This window comes from Haemorhous mexicanus, chromosome 24, assembly GCF_027477595.1.
Source record: "Haemorhous mexicanus isolate bHaeMex1 chromosome 24, bHaeMex1.pri, whole genome shotgun sequence".
Lineage (NCBI taxonomy): Eukaryota > Metazoa > Chordata > Aves > Passeriformes > Fringillidae > Haemorhous > Haemorhous mexicanus.
In genome coordinates this window covers 7023821-7045091 of record NC_082364.1, presented here as the reverse complement: position 1 = coordinate 7045091, position 21271 = coordinate 7023821, and the positions used below count along the sequence as shown (strand labels likewise).

Sequence of the window (21271 nt, the reverse complement as noted above, 5' to 3'; positions counted from 1 at the left end):
AAAATACAGTATCTGGTAGCAAACAGGTGACAGATGTATAAATCCAGCATTGTGATGAGCGAGGAGGTCCCCAGGGTAGTACCTCTAAAATTTTAAAACCCCAGCCTTCCAAATCAGCTGTAAGAGCAGAACCTGATGCCATTTTCAGGTCCTAAGCACATTTTGTTCAGTACCAGCATTTAAAAGTGCTTTGCCTCCTTAAGAGCAGCTTCCAGTCCCAAGAGTGACACGAGGCAGCTGCTGGCAGCTGTGGCTCTGCAAGAGCAGCCACTGTCACCAGGCAGGTGGGGAAGGTACCAGCATCCAGCTCTGCTCACCAGGGCGAATCCAATCATTCCACAGCAGGTTCTTCACATCTCCAGCAGCACTCAGATTAAGTGAGAGCAAAAACGAATGTGTCAAGTGGAACTGCACTTGTGGAGGCTGCAGCTGCCTCAGGTTACAGGGAAAATGGAACAGGGCCTCGGTGACAGAAGGGGGAAGCACAACTGGAAGCACCTGTCTGGAAATGTGCTGCCACCTCACACATCAGCCCCTGCTCCCAAACCATCTCCTGCCCAGCAGGTGCAGCAGGGCTGGGAATGGTTCAGCTGCCTTGGGAAAAGCACCAGCACGCAGAATCGAGTTAAAAAAACAAAACAAAGGGTTTATTTACAGGTGAACACACCAATTCCAGGGCTGCTGGAAATGTGACACAGGGATGAAAAGCACAGGGAAGTCCCACGAGTCTGGCACTCCAGAGCAGACTGTGCTGCTGTCCCTCCCACCCACGGCCCTCCCAGTGCTGGAGAATCCCTGGAAACAGCGATCCTGCCCTGCCCTGCCCTCTGCTGCAGCCAAGGCATCTCCATGGAAACTGCTGCCTGCATTCATCCCTGCTGCCTGGGACCTCAGCAAGAACAACTGTATTTATTTATTTATTTCCACAAGTGCTTTCTGGCACACAGGGATTAAGGGAAGCTCCGAGACTGACAAATCTGATCACAGGAGAGGGTTGTTACACCTCCCACCAGAGTGAGCCAAGTGCTGAGATCAGCCCCAAATCCAGAGGGGTCTGGGGGGGAGCAGCTGCTCCAAACTGTGAGGGAAGCAATTCCAGGCCTTAAGTCCTAATTCTCCACACATTTACTTCCACTAGAAATGGAGCCCTGCAGAATTGCAGAGGCTCCTGAAGATCTTGCAGCCCAGTGCAGCACTGCAGGTCCCTCTTCCAGTGCCAGAGCATTCCCAATCAGTTTCCTGCTTGGACAGGGTCAGGAGAAGCTGAGTTTGAACTTTCCTGCATGTAGGTGACTCTGGGATCCACATGGCAAAATAACTGCATAAACTTGACAAAAGTTCAGAAGTTCCACTTAACCTGAGTTCTGGAGCAGACTGACCCAAGGCATGAGGGTAACTCTCCCAAGCCCAAGCGTTCAGATTTTCACCTGAGATTTAGGACACCTGAAGACTTGGGAACTGCCCTCAGAAGTCATTTGGCATAGAACAGAGGTTTGTTAGAAAACAAACAAGAAACCAGTGTCCTCCCCATGGAGCTGGAGGCTCTGGCTGCCAGGGAGATCCAGCCTTGCCTCTCAGAAGATGGCCCAGTGGGCTGCTGAATGCCGAGCACAGGGCTTGTTGCGGGGACAGCAGGCCATTCCTCAGGGCTGTGGCAGCAGGTGGTGCCTGTGGGGCACTGCAGGAGCTCTCCCTACATGTCCTCCACGCTCCACTTGTAGGCCAGCTCCTGCACTGCCTTCTTGTTGGCAATGCGGGCGAAGCGCTGCTGCTCGAACCCGTTGGACCTGCAGGGGACACCCAGTGACAGCAGCTGCTGGCCACCAGCTCTCCTGACCACTGCAGCCTTTCCAGTAATTTACTCTGGCTCAGTCTCCACCTGGACCTGTGGTTACCAAGAGCTGATGCCTCTGAAGTTCCTCACCTCCCTTGTCCCATCACCCATTAGTAACTGAAGCCATTCAACCTCGCAGCTGCCAACAGCCTCACTCCCCCCAGAAGTGGCAATGCCCCGAAGCAGGACTCCTTTAAGTTATTCCAACAGGAACAAGTACCTGTCCACACCGTCCCAGCGATGCCCGGGCCAGATGTTGAACCTGTTGAGTGGAGGTGCTGGTCCCTTGTACCTGGGTTTTTCTAGAACACAAAGAACAGAGGAGCTGTTTTCAGCACAGCCACGTGGTCACATCCTCACCCACCCAGGAGGTGTCTGCAGGTGGGGACAGGTAGGGAGCACAGGCTCCTGGCAGCCAGCCACAGCTGCCAAGGGCTCACTGTGACAAAGTGCTGAGTCTTCCTGCTCTCCCAGCTATCAACTCATGCAACTGTTACTGGTAACAGGCCAGTAACTCCACAGGGTCCAGAAGTCCCCTTGGCTGTTTCCTGAACAGCAGCTGCATTTCTGCACTGCTGACACCTTAAACCACACACAGGTGTGTTCCAGAGGCAAACCTTTCTCCTTGTTCTCCTTGGCCTTCCTCTTCTTGATGAGAGCAGCCATGGGGTCTCCTTCCCTCTCCTGCTCCCTCAGCATTCGGTCCAGGTCCTGGTCATCGATATAACGGGCCAAGGGCTTCTGCATCTCCTTGACTGCATCCTCCACATTCTGCTGCTGCTGCCTCTCCTGGGCCAGCCTGGAAAACACACTGTGTCACCCAAATGTCACCCAAACCCCAGCCATCACTCCCTGGGACTCCTTCAATGTGCAGGAGGGGTCACACCCTCGACTCCCACTGCCTGTGCAGCGTTCCCCAAGCACCTCCAGCACAGGAAGGGGTTTTCAGACACATGGAACATGTGCTGGTCCAGGCACAACCTCAGAGCACAGGGAAATGCAACACCAGTCTGGCAGCAGACCCAAACTAACAGCAGGAGATGGGAGGCCCAAGGACTGTGCTGAGGAGTCCCTTACTCACCCTTTTCCCCACTTGGCATATTGCTCTTCTCTCTTGGCCTCTGCCTCAGCCTTCAGCCTCTGCTCCAGCTGCTCCTGGGCCAGGTTCCTCTTGCGGCCGGACTTGTCTCGGAACACGGTCTGAGCGTTCCGGGATTCCTCTGGTGGGGACACATGCCTCAAGTCACAACTTTGGGACATTTTATCACCTCCAGACAATTCAATGACTAACTGTGACTTCACTTTTGCTTGACCTCATCTCCCCAAGAGCCTGCCACCCAAAGCCAGGCAGGATCTCAGCTCGTGCTGAGCTTTCCCTGCTGCCCCACACAGACCCTGAGCTCTCACTATCCATCTGCTCCTTCAGACTTGCAGAGGAGAAGCATTTCCCACTCCCTGTGACTCCCCCGGCATTGCTCTGAAATTCCCACGTGGAACAGAGACCCTGGCCAAGGCTTCCAGCAGCATGTCCAGCTGCAGCTCCACAGGGGTGCTCCCAGCAGGATCCCAGTGCCAGGGCCCCACGGAGCAGAGGAGTGAGCTGCAGCTCGGGCTGCATTCCCCACTCCCACCTTCCAGGTGCCTGGTGCTCCTCTCGTGCTTCCGCAGCTCCTGCTTCTCCCTCTGCAGCACGTCGGCCGACACCAGGCCCGCTTTGGCCCCGGATGACATCGTGCTAGCCTGGGGAGCACAGAGATCCCAGGTACAGCTGGCTGAGGGGGCAGCCAGAACGAGGGGTGACCCAAACCACAGGGACAGGGCAGGGACAGCCCTGATAGAGCCAAGAACTCCCCCAGTTTGTCAATGACTGGGCTTCCACAGCTGGAAGGGAAAGAGACAGCCTTTACCTTCTTGGGAGAGCCCCTGGCATCCCGGTGGTGGGGGGAGTGCTCCGGGGGGCTCCGTGACCTCTGCTGGTCCCTCTGGGTGGGAGAAGCCCGTCCTGGAGGAGATAAATCAGAGTGAGGGTACAAGTACAACCCAGCTGTGCCCACCCGGACAGACACTGCCACTGCCAGCTGTGCCAGCCGTGCCAGCAGAGCAGCAGCCCACGGCACTCACCTGTGGCAGTGTGGATCCCAGGGAGTCCCCAGGACACGGGGGACACAGCGTGGGACACTCACCTTTTGTTCGGCTCTTCTTCCCACTCGGGGACCCCGGCTTCTCTCTGCGAGGTGACAAATCCTGACGGTGTCTCCTGGGAGGGGACAGGTCTGGGGTGTCATGTCGCTGTCTCCGGGGAGGGGACGGGTCAGGGGTGTCATGTCGCTGTCTCCTGGGAGGGGACAGGTCAGGGGTGTCATGACGCTGCCGCCGCCGGGGAGGTGACAGTTCTGGGCTGCCAGGACGTCGTCTCCTGGGAGGTGACGAGTCTGGCGTGTCGTGTCGTTGTCTCCTGGGAGGGGACAAGTCTGGTGTGTCATGACGCTGTCGCCTGGGAGGGGATGGGTCAGGGGTATCGTGACGCTGTCGCCGCCGGGGAGGTGACAGATCTGGGGTGTCACGACGCTGCTTTTTGGGAGGTGACAAGTCTGGCGTGTCATGACGCCGTCTCCTAGGAGGGGAAGGGTCAGGGGTGTCATGTCGCTGTCTCCTGGGAGGTGACACATCAGGGGTGTCATGTCTCTGTCTCCTGGGAGGGGACGGATCTGGGGTGTCATGTCTCTGTCTCCTGGGAGGGGACGGGTCAGGGGTGTCATGTCGCTGTCTCCTGGGAGGTGACACATCAGGGGTGTCGTGTCTCTGTCTCCGGGGAGGTGACGGATCTGGGGTGTCGTGTCTCTGTCTCCTGGGAGGTGACACATCAGGGCTGTCGTGTCTCTGTCTCCGGGGAGGTGACGGATCTGGGCTGTCGTGCCGCTGCCGCCTGGGAGCAGAGGGCCCCAAGGAGCCGTTGTGTTTCCCTGCTGGGGCTGAGGGCTCTGGGGAGTCGTGGCGCCGCCGCCTGCGAGGGCAGAGAAGGTGACAGTGAGCTGCCTTCCTGCCCGGTTTGTCTGGAAACAAAGCAGGACCCCAGAGCTGGGAACAGCTTGTGAACGTGGATTCACTGGGATGCTGCAGCCCTGAGCCCCAGCAGACCCCAGAAACCCTCCAGGGCAGCCTGGATCCCAGCAGGGCTGGAATGGGAAAGTCTCCACCATCAAATTCACAGGGACCATCACCCCAGTCTCCCTGGCAATGTCACAAACACCAAGAGCTGCCAGTGCCCCTCCCCAGGCAGGGGCTATCCACAGGCAGAAGTGCCCACATTTCCCAGCAAAGCACAGAACCAGGCAGACAGAGCCAGACAAGCAGAGAGCAGAATTCCTGGCTGAACCCCCATACCTCGTGGCAGACTTGGCGGATCCCGAAACATCTGAACTCTGCGAGTCCTCATCTGAGGGAAAACAATTGCAATCACCACGATTAGAGCTCTGCACAGCCCAGCAGCCCTACAGCACCTCCAGGCTTATTTTGAGCTTGCTTCATGATTTGGAAAAGCCAGGGATTAGGGAGAGAGGGTGGAAGGGGCTGCTCTCACCTCCCAGGAGCTTCCATTTGGAGTTTGTTCGGAATTCCTCCATGAGCTTCACCTCCTCGGGGCGCTCATCAATGAACTCTGCCACCTGCAAACACCCAGCAAGCACCAGGGGCTCAGCAAAAGGCACAGTTCCCACTCCTTACACAGGCAGCAGCAATCCCAGTGCCTCTGCCTTGCTCCAGCAGCTGTTCTGGAGCACAGAACCCCGTGCTGGCCCACAGAGAGCGGGCTGCCCGGATCCACAGGGAGCTCGCTCCTTCCTGCAGGGCTCCCGCCCACCCCTGAGGTAGAACCCGCCCCAACACAGGGCAGGCAGGGCGCTCTAGCGAGTTCTTTCCAAAGGGAGACACGAGGTGACCGCCAGAACAGACTGAGGGTGTGAGAGCGCGTCTGCGGGACCCCCCGCTCACCACAGGCATGTCCCCTTCATCCTCCTCCTCCTCCTCCTTGTCCGGGGCGGCGGCGATGCTGTTCCAGCTCACATCGTCATCCACGATCCGCATCCTGGCAGGGGGGAGAGGCGCGGCCGTCAGGGCCCGTGGGGACCCGGGGATCTGCGGCGGGGCAGCCGCGGGGGGTCGGAGGGAGGTTCGGACCGGGACTACGGGGCGCTGCGCTCGGGGGGGCTCCCAAGCCCGGGCAGTGCACAGGGTCGCGCCTGCTGCCCCCGGGACTCACCCGCCTCTGCCGGTGCCGCCCGGTGGCTTCTTCTTGCGGCGGCGGCGGGGCTGGGCGGGCTCGGCGGGGCCGCTCAGGTACCGCCGCAGGTACTCGGCCTTGGACAGCCCCGGCGCCGCCATCGCGCTGTGACGCAAAACTGCGGCGCCGGCCGGAAGGGGCGGGGCCTGAGCGTGGCGGGGAGATGGGCGTGGTTACTGCCATATATGGAGTTGTCATGGATGGGCGTGGCCAGGTCGCGGATAGGCCATGAATGGCGCTGTGGGCGTGGCCAAACGGCAGCCAATGCCATAAATTGGGAGGAAGGCGGGGCCAGAGGCGTGGTTAAACGGCAGCCAATGCCATAAATGGAGTGGAGGGTGGGGCTGTAGGTGTGACCAAACATCACACAATACCATAAATGGAGCAGAGGGCAGGGCCATAGATGTGGTCAAATGTCACACAATACCATAATGGAGTGGAGGGTGGGGCCATAGGTGTGGTCAAACAGCAGCCAATGCCATGAATGGAGTGGAGGGTGGGGCTGTAGGTGTGACCAAACATCACACAATACCATGAATTGAGTGGAGGGTGGGGCCATAGGTGTGGTCAAACAGCAGCCAATGCCGTGAATGGAGCAGAGGGTGGGGCCATAGGTGTGGTCAAACAGCAGCCAATGCCGTGAATGGAGCAGAGGGTGGGGCTGAGGGCGTGGGCACGCGGCAGGCACAGTTATGAATGAAGCAGCAGCAGGAGGACACGATGCCATCAGCGTTTTCAATCAGCTTTATTGGGAGCCGCCTCCGCTGCCACCCCCTGCCCCAAACCCCCGGCAGCTCACGCCACAGCTCCGCGGGGAGGCCCAGCCCCGCCGCCTGCGGGCACGAACAGCTCCCCGGCCCAGGAAGGGCAGAGGAGCCCTGGCCCCACACAAGTCCTGGTCCCTGGCACAGCTGGGGAAGGGGGTGGGAGGGCTGGGGTGGCCCCGCTACCGGCCCGAGGCGGGCTCTGCCTCGTAGCCCTCTGTCCTCATGTCGTTCAGGCCCAGCTCTTCGTTCTGCTCAAAGGTGCGCTCGTAGTGCTGCACGCTCAGCTCCGGGTCCTCCTCCGGGGCATACACGTTCTGTGGGGACAGGGACACAGCCCCTGCACTCCCCTCTGCTGCAGGCTGGGAGCCCTGGGCACCCCCACAAAGCCAGCAGGGCTTCCAGCATCTGCTCGTGCCCAGAGCTCCAACGGGAAGCCCAGTGCCACCACATGCCAGGGACATGAACCCCCCAAACTGCCCAGGGAGCCCAGCCTGAGGGCCCAGGGCTGCACCTGAAGGTAGCTGTTGCCTGCAGGGTCATCCATGATGAAGTGAGCCTGGGCCTTCCCCTCTATGATCTGCAGGAACAGAGCACATCCCATTACGGCTCCTCCCAGTCCTTCAGCATCTCCTGGACCCATGCAGAGTACAGAAAATCCAGAGCAAACTCACATCCTGCAGCTTCCCAATGAACTCCTGCAGCTTCCCTGTCCTGCTGGCTGTGGAGCTGTCCCCCAGGGTGAAGGGGTTCTTCTCCACCTGCAAGGGCAGGTGAGGCAGCTGTGAGGCAGCCAGCCCCCCCAGCAGGGCCAGCAAGGGGGCTGAGCCCCCCAGGAGCACTCACCAGGTCCCGGATGTCCTTCAGCAGCCCCTCCAGCGTGGTGAACTTCCCCCCCAGCGCTCCCATGCCCAGCTCGAACTCCAGCTCGGGGATCTCCACGCTGCACGTCTCTGACTGCAGAGGGGAGCCCCCCGTGAGCCCACACGGGGAGGGCTGAGCCCCCAGACCCCCCAGGAGGGCAGGGCAGGTATCCTGGGCACTGTACCTTCAGGATATCCCTGGTCATGTCAGAAGGGTCTGTAATCCTGAGGGTGATCCTGGTGCCCTGTGGCTCGATGGCTCCTCCAGACTTCACCTGGGAACAGCTGGAAGTGAGCTCACACCCAGCCCCCCCCTGTGCTTTAACAGGTTCATCCCAGCAGCCCAGAGCCCACTCCACAGCTGGGGCAGTGGCCTCAGCACCCAGCAGAAAGCACCTCCTGACAATGCCCAAGAGCAGTTTCCCTCCCCAGCAGCCCAGGTGGGAAGCAGAGCTCAGGGTCAGAGGCACAGAACTCCACTCCCTGCCCTCTGCCCAGCTCACCTCGTTGGTCCTGTGTCCACAGGAGTCACAGTTGGTGGCCATGATAATCACTTCCTTGAAGTGGGGGATTTCTGGAGCAGGAAGTCAAGGCAAACATCAAAGCAGCAGCCGAGGGATGGCAGGACTCCACTGGGAGTTGTGAGCAGCCCTGAGACAGCTCTGCACCCCACCAGGCCCCAGCTGAGAACTGCCTCAGGCCTGTGGTGCAGCAGGGAGAGGCCAGGCATGCAGTGCCCCCCAGCCCTGTGGAAGGATACGCACTAACTTCATGTTGGTGCTGGCTGGGGCGTTGCACTCAGGGCAGTTGGTGTTGAACTGCAGCACCTGGGGGAGGGAAAGGGCAGCCAGAAGGTCCCAGCCAGCCCAGAGCAGCTGGCCTGAGAGTCCCTGACTCTGCAGCAGCCCCCACCTCATCCCTCAGGTCCTCGGCGGCGTCTGGCGGCTTCGCGTCCACCTTCTCTCCCTGCAAGGGCAGCAAAGTCAGCTCCTGCTCCCTGCTGGGGCTCCCAGGGAGCAGGGGCTGCTGCAGTCACCTCCAGGCCCAGCAGGGCACACTGCTGGGGGCTCCTCCTGTAGTGAGTGACCAGCAGGGCCTCGTCCCTGTGCGGCGCCCGCGGGTTTTCCACAAAGCTGTTCCCGGAGGGGTCGTCCAGGATCTGCAGGACAAGGGGCCCTGAGGGAGCTGCCCTGCAGCCTCACCCAGCCAGGCCTGCCCTGCTCTGAGCACTCACAAAGGTGAAGGGGGAGTTGACTTCCTTCAGCTGCCTCAGTTTACCAATGAACTCGTCTATCTTCCTGGCCACCTCTTTGTCCGTTGCCTGGAAGGGACATGGAACCACAGAATCTTTAAAATGGGGACACCCCAAGGTGGGGCTCAGCTGCTGGGGACAGCCCAGAGCTGCTGACAAAGGTGACCGTGGCACAGACCAGAGCTGTCCCCAGCAGCCCAGTGTGACTCCAGCAGGCAGGGGGTGGACATCCCAAGCACTCTCCATCCCTGGGGAGTTTCCCTCTCCAGCCCTTACCCTGCGGGCGGGCTGGTCCTGCTCCAGGCCTGCCACAGCTCTGTCAATGATGCCCTCGATGGTGGTGAGCACTTGGCAAGGCAAGAACACAGAGCTGACAACACCGTGAACAGACCCCAGGGATCCCCAGGAGCCCCCCAAGCACTGCCCCATTCACCCACCTCCCTTCTGGCTGAAGGCAGGCACCTCAAAGTCCAGCTCTGGAATTCGGGCTGAGGCACAGTCGGTCTTCACCACCTCCCTGTTCATGTCCTGCACAGAGGCGGGGAGCAGCCTGAGCCTCCCCTGGGACGCAGGGGGACCCCAGAGGCCTGGCCCAGCCCCTCCTGCAGGGATGTGCAGGTGCTGGGCCTGCAGCAGGGCAGGGCAGGGCACTGCCCACCTGGCGGGAGGTGACGGCCAGGGTGTAGCGCACGCCCTGCTCCTGGATCCTGCCCGCTGCCTGGATCTCTGTGTTGGACCAGGAGCAGCTGGGGCAGGAAAAGGAGCTGACGATGATCTCCTTGAAGAAGGGGATCCTGGTGAGCAGGAGCCGGGTCACTCCCTGCGGGGGCAGCGAGGGGCTCGTGGGAACCCGAGTCTGGGGCCATGGCCCTGACAGCACCTCCAGCACGGGCAGGTCCCTGCCCCTCCCCTGCCTGCCCCCCAAACCTCCCCTCAGCCCCCGGGAGCTCCTGGAAACGCCCTCCCGACCCCCCTGGTGCCCCCTACTCCGAGAGCAGCTGTGGCTCCCAGCAGGTCCTTCCTCGCTCCACCCCCCGCCGGCCCCTGCCCGCTTCTCCCACGGCCCCTGGGGACCCCCGAGCCCGGCCCACACAGGTGTGCATCCCCTGACCCCCACAGGCCCCCGTCCTGCTCTTCCCCGGGCCCCCGGAGGCCCCAGTGCACCACAGTCCCCGCAGGCCGCCGGTGCCCAGCCCCCCGGAGCCCCTCACGTTGCGGAAGCAATTCATGCAGAGGGACTCGATCTCTGCCGGCTGCTGCTCGCCGTCCTCGGCGCTGAGGGGCCGGAACAGGGACCCGGCGGGCGCGGCCGCCGCCTCGGTGGCCCCCAGCGCCGCCATGATGGTGGCGCGTGGCGCGGCGCGATGACGTGTACGGGTCACGTGGCTCGGGCGGGTCATGTGACGCGCGCGGGCCGCGATGGCGGCGCCTTTATTCGCGTTCAGCCCCGGAGCCGCGCCCGGTCCGCCCCGGGACCCCCCCCAGGGCCTGCCCCCAGACCCTCCCCGGGGCCCTCGCCGCCCCGCTCGCTCAGGCTCAGCGCCAGGTCCCGCCACAGCGCGTCCAGCCGGGCGCGCAGATCCTCCACGGGCGGCGGCGGCGCGTCCAGCGGCTCCTCGGGCGGCTCCGGGCGGGCGCTGAGCTTCAGCCGCATCTCCTCGGTCTCCTGGTCCAGCGCCCGGGTGAAGGCCTGGATCTGCGCGTACGTGTCCCGCCGGAACTCCTCCACGCGCCGCTGCACCTCCCGCGCCAGCGCCTCCCGGGAGCGGCTCGGGGGCGCCGCGGGCCCGCCGGGGCTGCCGGGGTACAGGCTCAGCTTGGCCTTCAGCTGCTCCAGGTTCCGCTGGATTTGCCGGTGCAGGTCCCGCGCGTTGCGGGTCAGCTTGGCGGACAGCTCCTGGATGTGCTGGTTGAGCTGCTCGGGGCTGGCGCGGGCGTGCGGGGCCACGCCGCGGTGCAGCTCCTGCACGTTGCGGTGGATCTCGCTCAGCAGCCGCTCCGCGTACGGCTGGAAGATGTCCTTCACCTGCTCCGTGTGGAAGGCGATCTTGTCGGTGTAGTGAGCCATGAAGCGCTGCAGCTCGTCGGCGCCGTCCAGGAGCTGCGCCGCCACCTCCCGGCTGGGCACCAGGTGCCGCCGCAGCTCGCGGGCCCGCAGGGACACCTGGTCCAGCAGCTCCTCCGTGAACGGCCGCAGCTGCTGCCGGAGCTCGTCCAGCTGCTTGCCGACCTGCTGGTGCACCTCGTCCACGTACGGGGACAGCTGCAGGTGGAGGCTGTCCAGCTCCCTGCGGATGGCCTTGCGCAGGCTGGCCGAGTCCTCGTACAGCCGGGGGGGCTGCAGGCCCCTGCCCAGGGGGGACAGCTTCTTCAGAAAGCCCCCCATGTAGCTGACCCCATCCTGAATGCTCCCCTTCAGGTTCCTGCACGGGAGAGTCCCGAGTGACCGCGGCCCCCCCGTGCCCCGCACCCCAATAAACGCTGCCCCCCTCCCCCATTCCCCGCGGGCTCTGCCCTGCGGTGCCCGGGCAGGGGGAGCCGGGCCCGGAGGGGAGCGGGGCGCGGCACTCACGTGATGTCGCTGCCCAGCTTGCTGTGGCCGCGCTCCAGGCTGTCCTTGTCCCCCGTCAGCTGGCTCAGGTACTGCCAGAGCCCGCTCTGCGCCGCCTCGGCCGGGGACACTGCGGGCGGGAGCGCCGCTGGTGCTGCTGCCCGGCCCGCCCGGCCGCCCCCGCAGCCCCCGGGCCCGCACGCACCTGGGCAGCCGGCCAGGAGCGAGAGGAGCAGCGCGGCCTTCAGCAGCATGCTCGGGCTGCGGGAGAGGGGACAGGAGCCGTCCGAGTGCTCACGGGGGCGGTGCCTCGGCTGCTCCCCGCAAGGACCTCGCTCCTGGGGTCCCCTTGGACCCGCAGCTCCCCTAAAATCCCCTGCGGTTCCCCATGACACCCGTGGGTCGCCGGAACACCTCGACTGCCCTGCCGCTGTGCACCTGGAGTCACGGCCAGCTCCTCCGGGCGCACAAACTTAAAGCCCCCCGCCCTCACCTGGCTCGGGTCGCCTCCCGTGTCCCTCCCGCCCGGAGGCGGCCGCTGCCCGTCCTTATGTAGGCTCGGGGGGCGGCCGAGGAGCGGCCGATAAGGCGGCTTTGGGACGGGACTTGTGGGCTTTTTGGACCTCACTCCGTGTAAACACAACGTGGAGGTCCGGGGAGGTGACCTGGGGGCCGCTGCCCCCCGGGCTCGGGGGACGGGGCTGGCCCTGGCCCGCCGCTCGCTGCATCCCGCAGGGAATGCGGGACGGAGCCGCCGGGACGGGGATGGGGACGGGGACACCGGTGCAGTTCCTGTCCGGACGCAAAGGGAGCCCGGAGCCCCGCGGTGGGTGCGGGAGGGCGAGCCCGGGGCGGGCGGGGATGAGCGGGTCGGGCTCACACCTTCCCCTTCCGTGGCCGCGCTCCCGCCAGACACCGCCGCGCTTGTGTCCTTTCCTTGACGCGTTGGTCCTTCCCGGGAACAATCCCGGGCACCGGGGCTGCGGGGCGAAGTGCGGCGCTGCCGGGGTGAAGCGCCGAGCGGTCGCAGCGCTGCTCCGGCACCAAAGTCCGCGCGGCTCCCTCGCCTGCGCCGACACGTGAGGTCGCTCCCGGCAGCGCTGGCCGTGCCTCACCTCGTCCCGTCCCGTCCTGCCGGAAGAGCGCCCCAGTCCCCTTTCCTTGTCGCCGAGCTCCCTTGCTGCGCTGCGGGGACGAGGCGAGTGTCCCCACCCGCTGATCCCCACCCCTCGTGGCAGCTGCTGCGGATGTTTGGCCGCACACCCCGCGGCTCTGTCCCTTCTGCGGCCACCAGGCTGTCCCCAGCTGTGCTGAGGGGACAGCGCGGCCCCGGCCCTGGGCTCGCCCATGCGCTCACCTGGCTGTCACCACAGACACCTCTCACCCACCTGACCCCGCCTCTGCTCCCTCTCCCTGCTGCCCCAGAGCCCAGACTCGGGGTCATGTTCCCCCACAGAGCAGCTGAGGGTGCCCCAGGTATCCCACCCCAGAGGAGGATGGACAGGGGATGCTGCGGGAAGGAAGGACACGGAGCAGCACGTGCATCACAAGATTTATTTCTGCCACTGCAAGTGGCCAGGAACGCTTGGAACGTGTGTGGCTGGCGGGGCGGTTTAATTCTGCGGGGGCGCGGCGGTGCTGAGGAAAGCGGCCACCTTCTCCCGCACCTCCTTCTCCAGCAGCTCCAGGTGATCCTCCACGCCGGCCGCGCCCGAGTCCAGCTTGCCGCGCATCTCCTCCAGCCGCTGCACCAGCTGCTGCCCGAAGGTCTCTCCGAAGGGAGCCGCCTGCTGCCGGAAGGTCTCCAGGCTCTGCCCCAGGCGCTGCTCCAGCTGCTGCGCCAGGGGCTGCAGGCGCTGCCGCAGGCTCTCGGCGTCGCCGCTCGCCGCCTCCCGCAGCTCCCGGGCCAGCGGGCTCAGCTGGGCGCGCAGCTCCTCGGAGCTGGCGGCCAGGCGGGCGCGCAGCTCCTCGGTCGCCCGCTCCATCTGCGCGCTCAGGCTCTCCAGCTGCCGGTTGAGGCCGTCCCGCACCTCCTGCGCGTAGGGGCTGAGCCCGCGCCGCAGCTCGGCCACGCTCTGCTCCACCTGCGCCTTCAGCTCGTCCGCCATGGGCGACAGCCGCTGCTTGACGCTCTCCACGCCGCCGTCGATCTGCTGCTGCAGGCGGTCGGCGTAGGGGCTCAGCGAGGCCTGGATGCTCTCGGCGTTGTCCTGCAGCCGCTCCCGCAGCTCGGCCGCGTAGGGCTCCAGCGCCTGCTTCAGCTCGCTGGTGCTGCGGTCCACCTGCGAGCGCAGCTCCTCGGCGTACGGGCTCATCTTGGCCTGCAGCTCTCGGATGTTGGTGCCGATCTGCTGGTGCACCTCGTCGGCGTAGGGCGCCAGCTTGGCGTGCAGCTCCTGCAGCTCCCGCCGGATCTGCTCCTTCAGGCGCTCTGAGTCCTGCGCCAGCCGCGCCTTCAGCTCCACCGCGAAGGGCACCAGGCGCTGCTGCAGGTCCTCGGCGTAGGCGCTGACGCTCTGCAGGTTGCTCTTCAGCAGGGTGCTGGGGACAGAGGACACGTCAGGGCCTGTGTGCCCACACCCTGCCCCCCGCCTGCCCCCCGAGCCCCCCGGCCCCGCGGCTGGGCTCACTTGAGCTGCTTGCTGATCTCGGTCTGGTGCAGCTGGTCCGCCGTGTCCTTGGCATTGTTGCCCAGCTCCGTGAAGTACTTCCAGATCACGCCGGCCACCTCGTCAGGGTTCACATCAGCCCGGGAGCCTGCAGGGGGTGCTGGGCTCAGCGCTCACACAGTCCCGTTCCCCCGGGGACAGCAGGGACATTGCCACCACCTGCTGGCACCAGGGACCCGCACGCCACCTCACCTGAGATCGCAAGGAGAACCAGGACAAGGGCGGCCGCCTTGGGCGCCATCCTGAGTGCTGGGGACTCCTGTGGGAGCACAGAGAGAGGTGAAGGAAGCCCCAGGGACCAGCAGCTCCCAGCCAGAGGCCACGGAGAGCCGGGCTCCCTCCTGGCTCCCCCTTGGCTCCCTCCTGGCTCCCTCCTGGCTCCCTCCTGGCTCCCTCCTGGCTCCCTGCAGCCCCTGCACTGCTCACCTGTGCTGCCAGTGCCGCTGTAGCTGCAGAGCCGGCATCTCCCAGCACTATTTATGCAGCCCGAGGGCTCCTGCAGCTTCCACGCAGGCTGTGACACAGCAAGGGCTTGGACTTTAGCACGGTCACAACGTGGAAGTGCCTGACGTGTGCGCAGGCCTGACATCAGCCAGAGCCCTGACATCACCCGCGGCCCCGCCAGCCCCCAGCAGGGGGACGGGGACAGACAGGGGTGGGGGACACACCGAGCCCCTCCTGGGGACAGAGACCTGCGCTGGGGGGACACCTCAGTGCTCTGTGGGGGCAGCAGTGGCTCTGTCAGTGCTGGCAGGGCAGTACCTGCGATGTGTGGCTGTGGGATGGGTGGCAGTGTGACGGGACACGGGGGCTGGGGATGCTGCAAGGACCTCCAGCTCTGCCACCGGCTGGGCTGGGCAGCGGGCAGGGCACGGGCTCAGGGGGACGCTGTGGTGGAGCTGGGGGACACACGAGGCTGTGCACAGGCAGGATGGCATCGTTCCTTCCCAGGCCGGGCTCCTGGAGAGAGCCCGGGCACAGGAAGAGGCCAGGACACTGCAGGGCACTGCAGCCACACGTGCCTGGGGATGCAGCTGGGACCCGTGCGTGTCCCCGGCCGCGGGCATCGGGCTCTGGGCACACACCCGGGGGCAGCCCCCCGCCCCGGGGACAGCGGAGCCGCAGCCATGTGTCACTGCGGGCAAAGGGCACGGCGGGCAGTGCAGGGACCCGCCAGGCAGTGGCACCGGCAAGGTCCGAAGAGCCTCGCGGTGCCCGAGGGCGTCGTGCCCGGGGACAGGGCCGCTGGATGTCACCCTTGTGCCGTGCGTGCCCAGGGCTGTCCCCTCCGCGGGCAGCGGGCTGGCTGCGCACACGCGTGTGCCCACGCCCAGCTCTGTGCACACGCACAGACACGCGGGGCCCCAGCAGCTCCGTCCCGCGGGATTTCCCAACTCCTGGCTGGACGCAGCGCCCCTGCAGCCCCCCCGCGCCCTGCCCTGCCCTGCCCTTTGCACGAATCCCCCAGGCGGCCGTGGGGAGGCTATAAAGAGAGAGCCCGGGCTGCCCCCGCGTCACAGAGCCCGGCACAGGTGAGTGGGGACATCCCTGGCGAGGGTCGTGCTGGGAAGGGGACGGGCTCGGGACCCCCGTGCCCCACATCGTGTGCTCTGCTCTCTCCCCAGCCATGAAGGCGTCGCTGCTGTTCCTGCTCGCCTGCACGGCCGTCCTGGCTGTGGGAGCAAGTAAGGGCCGGGGGGCTGCGCAGGAGGAGGGGTGGGGGCTCAGTGCGCCGGGGGCACACACGGGGGGCACAGCCGCGGGACCCCCCGCCCCCAGTGCCATCAGGCTCGCGCTTGCAGGGGCCGACTCGCCCGAGGATCCGAAGGCTCTGGTGCAGAAGGTGCAGGAGCTGGCCCAGAAAGTCACGACCATGACCAAGGATGCCTTCAGCAGGGTGCGGGAGTCGGAGGCGGCGCAGCAGGCCAGGTGCCCCCGAACCCCAGCCCTGTCCCTGTCCCCGGTGCCGGGGGACCCGGCCAGGGCCCCTCGCTGACCCCCTGCCCTCCCCTCCTCTCTCCTCCCCGTGCAGGCAGTGGCTGTCGGACAACGCGGAGCTGGCGAAGCAGCGGCTGGTGTGGCTCAAGGAGCAGCTGGCCGAGCTGCTGAAGAAGACTCCGGCCTCGTAGCCTCGCCAGGGGCTGCCCGGGCTCTATTGGGGCTGGGGACCCCCGGCTCCCACCCGCTGTCGTGGTGCTCTCAATAAAGCGGGGCTGACGCAAACGCTGTGCTGCCATCACTGGGGGCTGGCCGGGAGGAGTGGGACCCGCAGGGGGAGGGAGGACTGGGACAGACCCCAGCACCGGGGTACACACGGCCGTGTCGGGGTGCCCAGGGGAGCAGGAGCCGGGTGCTGCTCCCAAAAACTCCTGCACATTCAGTGCCACCACGCTCTAGCGCCCTGTGTGGGGCTGAGCTCGGCGGCACCTCGGGCAGAGCTGGAATCAAAGGCACCCCTCACCAGCCCAGGGCACCCCTCACCAGCTCCCTGTCTCCCCAGTCCCTCTGAGTCCCCCAGTACCCCCAGCTCAGAGCACCCCTTGCCCCCTCCAGCATCCACTGCAAAGACTGAGCGAGCTCCAATAACTTAAGTCAAGTTTATTTCTCAAAAGGGAGGCAAAGCTGAGAGCGACACCGGGCTGGGGAGGGAATTGTAGGGGAAGAGGGAGTCTCTGGGGAGGACACCCTAGGGCTGGGCTGGCCCGGGGCTCCTGCAGCCTGTCCCCAGAGCCCCCTGAGGAGAAGTGCCCGGGGCAGGGCAGGGAACACCCGGGGCGGCGGCAGAGCAGGGCTGGGGTCAGTCCCTGGCCGCGCCGGCCGGCAGCTCAAGCCATGGTCTTCTGGAGCTCCTCCAGCAAGCTGAGGAAACGAGCCTTGAGGGTCTCGGTGTAGGGGGTGAGGCGCTCCTTGAAGTCCTGCACCAGGGGCGTCATCTTCTCCCGCAGGTTGCTGAGCTGCTCCACCATCTTGGCCTGGTATTCGGCGGCCTGGGGGATGCCCTTCTCCCGGATCTCCTCCAGCTTCTGGCTCAGCTTCTGGCGCAGCTCATCGCTGAAGGGGGCCACGTTCTTGCGCAGCTCCTCGACGTGCCCGCGCAGACGGTCCCGCGCCTCCTCAGCCACCGGGGTCAGCTTCTGCTGCAGCAGCTCCACCTTCTGCTTGCTGAGCTCCTTCAGCTCCTGGGCGAGGGGTGCCAGGCGCTGGCGGTACTGCTCCAGATCCTCCGTCCACTTGGCAGAGAACTGGTCCAGGAAGGGCTTGATCTTCTCCTTCACCTCCTCCAGGTCCTTGGTCAGCTCCTTGCGCAGGGACTCGGTGTCTTTCAGCCACATCTCCCGCACCTCTTTGTAGTAGGGGGCCACGTCCTCTCTCAGCTTGGCGGCGGCTGCACCCAGCGTGTCGAGGTTCTCGCCCAGCTTCAGGCTGCGGGACGGGAGGGAGGTCACGCACGGCGCCCGGGCCCCCCCAGCCCCCCGCCACACACCCCCCCACTTACTCCAGCTGTTTGCCCACGGTGGAGGCCTCGAACTGGGCAATGGCTTCCTTGCCGCTGGCCTTCACAGACTCCAGGTACACATCGAGCATATCCTTGAGGCGATCCAGGGGCGCCTGGGGCTCATCGTGCTGCCAGAAGGAGCGGGCCTGGGTGCCTGCGGAGAGAGCCGCCCGTGCTCAGGACACGCCGCCCGGGGACGACTCCAGCCCTGCCCGGCTCGGGAGGAGCCAGGGAGCCCCTCGGCTGCAGCCCGGCGTGGAAAGCGCTTCGGTGAGCGGCGGCTTCCAGCAGCGCTCCCGTCGCGCTCGGCCGCCCCGTCCCGCCCGCGCCCTCCATCTCGCGGGGACCCGCAGCCCCGTCCGGACCTACCCGTCAGGCAGAGCAGGGCGAGGGTCAGCACCACGGCTCTCATCTTCGCGTTGGACCTGCGGGCAGAGCAAGAGAGTTGGGCGCGGGGAGCCCCGGCAGAGCCGGCGCGGCGGGGGCTGAGTCCCCAGCCCTGCTCAGGGGTCCCTGCTCTGTCCGGGCGGCTCCTGCGGGGCAGCCCGGGCTCTTACCAGCTCTCTCTAGCGCTGCTGCTTCTCCCGTCTGAGCGGCCGGGGCTCCGCCGCCGCTATTTATGCCGGAGGGGCAGTTCCGCGGAGATAAGCCAGCGGCGGCCCCGGAACGCGCTCCCGGCGGGCTGTGTGGCGCGCAGGGTTCAAGGATCGCGCAGCATCGCCGCCGAGCGCGGCTTGGCAGGGGCGGCGAGCAAACAGGAGCTCCCCGCGGGACGCGCATCGCCGGCCAAGGAGCTGTTTACGCTCCCGGTGACCCAGATTCCCGCTAGCCCCGCGGCCTTGCCGGGGCCCCTCGCAGCCCCCAGGGATTGGCCGCCGGCCCGGGGAAAAGGTTTATTCCCGCAGGGATTTGGCCTGCCGTACCCGGACCCCTCGCCTCGGCCGCGGGTCTGTGCCCCGTCCTTCACGGGGCCGCTCACGTCACCCCCTTTCCCGCTGTGTCCCCAGCTCAGAGGTCCCGGGAGCGGCGCCCCTGCCCGCCCACGCCAGCCCTCGCTGGGGACCTGGGGAAGGGGAAGGCGCAGAGCAGGCACCAGCACTGGCACTGCCGCCCCAAAACCCCCCTCAGCCCGAGCCGGCCCCAGGTGCTTCCCTGTCCCATTGCCACCAGTCCAGGGATGCACAGGAATCAGGCTGAGCCCGGCCTGGCAAGGGAAGAGAGCGGGGACAGGGAGAGAGGGGCCGCGTCCCCAGAGGGGCTGCAGGGATGCGCAGGGCTGGCAGTGCCAGGGGAGCTGCTACAGAGGAACGATGCTCCCGTTTCTGGGTGGCACCGGCTCCCTGCAGCCCCAGCCCGTGCCAGCCCGCTGGGCACCGCAAGGGCATCGCACGGGAACTGCCACCGCAGGTGCTGCAGGCACAGCTCCCTGCGCCTCCCAGACCCTACCCAGAGCTGGAAAAGCCCCAGGGCAGCGGATGCCGGGCAGGCTCTGATCGGCAGCACTGCCGGTCCCTACGCCCGCACGGCGAGCCGGGCTCCGGCTGCAGGGGGCTGCGACTGCCGGGGGGCTTCGGGAAACCCAGCCAGGGGGCTGCTGGGGACCGGGGCAAGTGACAGCGCCACGGATGGGCTGGGGACACAGCAGCTGCCACCCCCTGAACTTTGGTGTTGAGCAACAAGGCAAACAAGAGCCCAGGGAAGATCATAATCATGGTTTTATTTGTTATGATCCCACTGTCCAACTAATTGACTAGTTGCAAGTGACCCACAAAAAATGGACTGAAGATTTACTGAAACTTTTTTTTTCCTGTTCGTTTTTAGTCCAACATAAATGAGGAAGAAAAAAAAATACTTCTGACATTTCCAAAAAACAGAAATAATAGCAAAGTATATTAATATACATTCAACATATACTGCGCGTATTGATTACTACAATACAAAGCCATGATAAAAAAAGTGTGATACTGCGGATGGCACGGTGACGGCCCTGCGGGGCAGCTGCTGCTGGGGGGGGCCCGGCGACTCTCCCAGGATACAGTGTCATGTAAACAAAAGGAAAATGAACCAAAGGGACAGAGCAAAAGGCTTTCAGCGTTCCCCACCCTTCCCGCTCCATCCGGCGGCTCCCCGGGCCCGCAGGCGCCGGCGGGGGGCCGGGCACGGCCGGGCTGCGGAGCTTCCTTCCCTCCTCTGTGACTCTCGGGATCGCAGAGCTGTCAGCGTCGTTTTCCCGGAGAAGGGGAGGCCGGAAAGAGGCACGGGGTAAGGACAGCAAAGTCACCTCTGCCGTGCTGGTTTCACACTTCCTTCTGTGCAAAGTCGGAAGGGCTGGGTCGATGTTTCTTTTAGTTTTAAAAAATATTCCGGCAAAAATGTCAGTAAGAAGGATCTGAGCTGGAGCTTGTCAAGTCCCAAAGGCAAGGGTGACACCACGTGCTCCTGAGCCCCGGGGAGGGGGCCTCCCGCTCTATCCACCACAGAAAGGATGGAAAAGGGACAAAGAAGAGACCTGTGCACGTCCCGACTGCATAAGGAGAATTACCACTGTCGCCACTGGCACGAGAGAAAACCAGTCACAAGTACAATGTCATTAAAAGAAATAAAATACTTTGAACAAAAGGTGCAAGTCACAATTCATATAGAACAGAATCTAGTTAAAAATTTCTCTCAAACAGAAATTCCTTTTGCCTTTTATTAATAACAATAATAATAAAACAACATTTACCAAAAAAAACCCAATTCCTACGTGATCAGGAGGAAAAGCGAAGGAAACAAAGAAAAATCCATCTGCCCTACATTAGCCAGGAAAAGAAAAAACCCCAAGTCGTGGCAGATTTGGAAAGAAAAGGTGAGGGAGGGCAGGGCAGGGGTGATCCTGTCAGCACCCCGACACACGAGAAGGAACAGAGCAGACAGAGGTGAGACAAGAAGTGGATTGCACCGGGGTGAGGAGGGCCCTGCCAGGCCCAGACCCCCCAGTGCAGAGGGACAGGGTGGAAGGAGAGCGTGGCCTCCATCCAGGAGAGGCTCCAGCCCCCTTGGACCTGCCCAGGGCAGGCTCCAGGGAGGCTCAGCCCGGCGTGGGGCCCCGGGCAGGGCCAGCCCCCAGAGCAGCCCCGGTGCCGAGGCCGATCCTCCGTGTCGGGCTCAGGGCTCTGGGTGTAGCTGGAGTTACAGGCAAGTGTGGCAGAAATTAAAGAACCCAAAGGAACGACACACTGGATGAAGTGAGGATGAGGAAAGGGGCCATGGTATTCCAGTTAGTCAGAAATACTACGGCAATTTGGCGCAATGCTGCTAGATACTGTTGGTTTAAAATGGACCTTTTCATTTCAAAGCTGTACACAAACCCTGCAAGAGAGAGAAAGACAGATGTTAGGGGACACAGCATGGCACATCTCCTCCCACAGCCCTCCAGCATTCCCAGGCCATTCCTGACCCTGCCCCAGGAGAGAGACCCTGCCATGCAGAGGGATCTGAGTGCAGCACAAGCCTGGAAGGAGGGACGCTGTCCCTGGGCAAATGGGGAACAGCAAACAGCTTCAGCACAGGAGCTCCGAGCC

General features: G+C 64.4%; 6 protein-coding genes across 12 annotated transcripts in view; all 6 read right to left on the bottom strand.

Moving 5' to 3' along the window:
- Nucleotides 1-625: 625 nt before the first annotated feature.
- Nucleotides 626-6233, bottom strand: BUD13 (BUD13 homolog). Of its 2 annotated transcripts, XM_059867180.1 has the most exons (11): nt 6093-6233; nt 5825-5918; nt 5415-5499; nt 5219-5270; nt 4018-4838; nt 3742-3836; nt 3466-3574; nt 2916-3054; nt 2452-2633; nt 2055-2136; nt 626-1787 (listed from the first exon to the last, which is right to left on the bottom strand). In XM_059867180.1, the coding sequence occupies exons 1-11, from the start codon at nt 6212-6214 to the stop codon at nt 1694-1696; spliced, it is 1875 nt and encodes a 624-aa protein (XP_059723163.1). In that variant the 5' UTR covers nt 6215-6233; the 3' UTR covers nt 626-1693. The 2 variants fall into 2 exon arrangements, with proteins under 2 accessions (XP_059723163.1, XP_059723164.1); XM_059867181.1 differs by lacking the exons at nt 5219-5270; nt 6093-6233.
- A 609-nt stretch (nt 6234-6842) lies between these two features.
- On the bottom strand, nt 6843-10338 carry ZPR1 (ZPR1 zinc finger). The gene is made up of 14 exons (XM_059867070.1): nt 10204-10338; nt 9651-9812; nt 9430-9520; nt 9269-9339; nt 8975-9061; nt 8777-8899; nt 8653-8706; nt 8501-8567; nt 8244-8314; nt 7926-8015; nt 7724-7834; nt 7552-7638; nt 7392-7457; nt 6843-7194 (listed from the first exon to the last, which is right to left on the bottom strand). Exons 1-14 carry the CDS (start codon nt 10330-10332, stop codon nt 7060-7062), a joined length of 1344 nt encoding a protein of 447 aa, XP_059723053.1. The 5' UTR covers nt 10333-10338; the 3' UTR covers nt 6843-7059.
- An 87-nt stretch (nt 10339-10425) lies between these two features.
- APOA5 (apolipoprotein A5) lies at nt 10426-12444 on the bottom strand. Of its 3 annotated transcripts, none has more exons than XM_059867073.1 (4): nt 12426-12444; nt 11749-11804; nt 11565-11673; nt 10426-11415 (listed from the first exon to the last, which is right to left on the bottom strand). In XM_059867073.1, exons 2-4 carry the CDS (start codon nt 11795-11797, stop codon nt 10434-10436), a joined length of 1140 nt encoding a protein of 379 aa, XP_059723056.1. In that variant the 5' UTR covers nt 11798-11804; nt 12426-12444; the 3' UTR covers nt 10426-10433. The 3 variants fall into 3 exon arrangements, with proteins under 3 accessions (XP_059723056.1, XP_059723054.1, XP_059723055.1); XM_059867071.1 differs by lacking the exon at nt 12426-12444 and adding an exon at nt 12037-12112 and having other exon boundaries at nt 11749-11919; XM_059867072.1 differs by lacking the exon at nt 12426-12444 and adding an exon at nt 12037-12095.
- Nucleotides 12445-13083: 639 nt separating this feature from the next.
- APOA4 (apolipoprotein A4) lies at nt 13084-14512 on the bottom strand. The gene is made up of 3 exons (XM_059867074.1): nt 14405-14512; nt 14174-14300; nt 13084-14084 (listed from the first exon to the last, which is right to left on the bottom strand). Exons 1-3 carry the CDS (start codon nt 14451-14453, stop codon nt 13157-13159), a joined length of 1104 nt encoding a protein of 367 aa, XP_059723057.1. The 5' UTR covers nt 14454-14512; the 3' UTR covers nt 13084-13156.
- A 2283-nt stretch (nt 14513-16795) lies between these two features.
- APOA1 (apolipoprotein A1) lies at nt 16796-18367 on the bottom strand. Its single transcript, XM_059867075.1, has 4 exons — nt 18266-18367; nt 18078-18133; nt 17709-17862; nt 16796-17635 (listed from the first exon to the last, which is right to left on the bottom strand). Exons 2-4 carry the CDS (start codon nt 18118-18120, stop codon nt 17038-17040), a joined length of 795 nt encoding a protein of 264 aa, XP_059723058.1. The 5' UTR covers nt 18121-18133; nt 18266-18367; the 3' UTR covers nt 16796-17037.
- A 1038-nt stretch (nt 18368-19405) lies between these two features.
- The window catches only part of SIK3 (SIK family kinase 3), a 69285-nt gene continuing 67419 nt past the window's right edge, over nt 19406-21271 (bottom strand). For all 4 annotated transcript variants that reach the window (XM_059867277.1, XM_059867279.1, XM_059867278.1 and 1 more), the window contains one exon: nt 19406-21059. The gene's annotated coding sequence lies outside the window, so the exon portion shown is untranslated. The remainder of the gene's footprint in view (nt 21060-21271) is intronic.

What these genes read in the sequence shown, in the direction of transcription:
- BUD13 (XM_059867180.1), bottom strand. Translation starts at nt 6,214, where the DNA reads ATGGCGGCGCCGGGGCTGTCCAAGGCCGAGTACCTGCGGCGGTACCTG. An exon ending in GGCGGCACCGGCAGAGGCGG is followed by an intron (nt 5,919 to 6,092) that starts GTGAGTCCCGGG and finishes CCCCCCTGCCAG; the next exon opens with GATGCGGATCGTGGATGACG. An exon ending in CAAATGGAAGCTCCTGGGAG is followed by an intron (nt 5,271 to 5,414) that starts GTGAGAGCAGCC and finishes GTTTTCCCTCAG; the next exon opens with ATGAGGACTCGCAGAGTTCA.
- ZPR1 (XM_059867070.1), bottom strand. Translation starts at nt 10,332, where the DNA reads ATGGCGGCGCTGGGGGCCACCGAGGCGGCGGCCGCGCCCGCCGGGTCC. An exon ending in AGGACCAGCCCGCCCGCAGG is followed by an intron (nt 9,062 to 9,268) that starts GTAAGGGCTGGA and finishes TGTCCCTTCCAG; the next exon opens with GCAACGGACAAAGAGGTGGC. An exon ending in GTGCCCTGCTGGGCCTGGAG is followed by an intron (nt 8,707 to 8,776) that starts GTGACTGCAGCA and finishes CTGCCCTTGCAG; the next exon opens with GGAGAGAAGGTGGACGCGAA.
- APOA5 (XM_059867073.1), bottom strand. Translation starts at nt 11,797, where the DNA reads ATGCTGCTGAAGGCCGCGCTGCTCCTCTCGCTCCTGGCCGGCTGCCCA. An exon ending in GCTCCTGGCCGGCTGCCCAG is followed by an intron (nt 11,674 to 11,748) that starts GTGCGTGCGGGC and finishes TCCCGCCCGCAG; the next exon opens with TGTCCCCGGCCGAGGCGGCG. An exon ending in AAGCTGGGCAGCGACATCAC is followed by an intron (nt 11,416 to 11,564) that starts GTGAGTGCCGCG and finishes TCTCCCGTGCAG; the next exon opens with GAACCTGAAGGGGAGCATTC.
- APOA4 (XM_059867074.1), bottom strand. Translation starts at nt 14,453, where the DNA reads ATGGCGCCCAAGGCGGCCGCCCTTGTCCTGGTTCTCCTTGCGATCTCA. An exon ending in GGTTCTCCTTGCGATCTCAG is followed by an intron (nt 14,301 to 14,404) that starts GTGAGGTGGCGT and finishes CACCCCCTGCAG; the next exon opens with GCTCCCGGGCTGATGTGAAC. An exon ending in GAGATCAGCAAGCAGCTCAA is followed by an intron (nt 14,085 to 14,173) that starts GTGAGCCCAGCC and finishes CTCTGTCCCCAG; the next exon opens with CACCCTGCTGAAGAGCAACC.
- APOA1 (XM_059867075.1), bottom strand. Translation starts at nt 18,120, where the DNA reads ATGAGAGCCGTGGTGCTGACCCTCGCCCTGCTCTGCCTGACGG. An exon ending in CGCCCTGCTCTGCCTGACGG is followed by an intron (nt 17,863 to 18,077) that starts GTAGGTCCGGAC and finishes CTCTCTCCGCAG; the next exon opens with GCACCCAGGCCCGCTCCTTC. An exon ending in ACCGTGGGCAAACAGCTGGA is followed by an intron (nt 17,636 to 17,708) that starts GTAAGTGGGGGG and finishes CCCGTCCCGCAG; the next exon opens with CCTGAAGCTGGGCGAGAACC.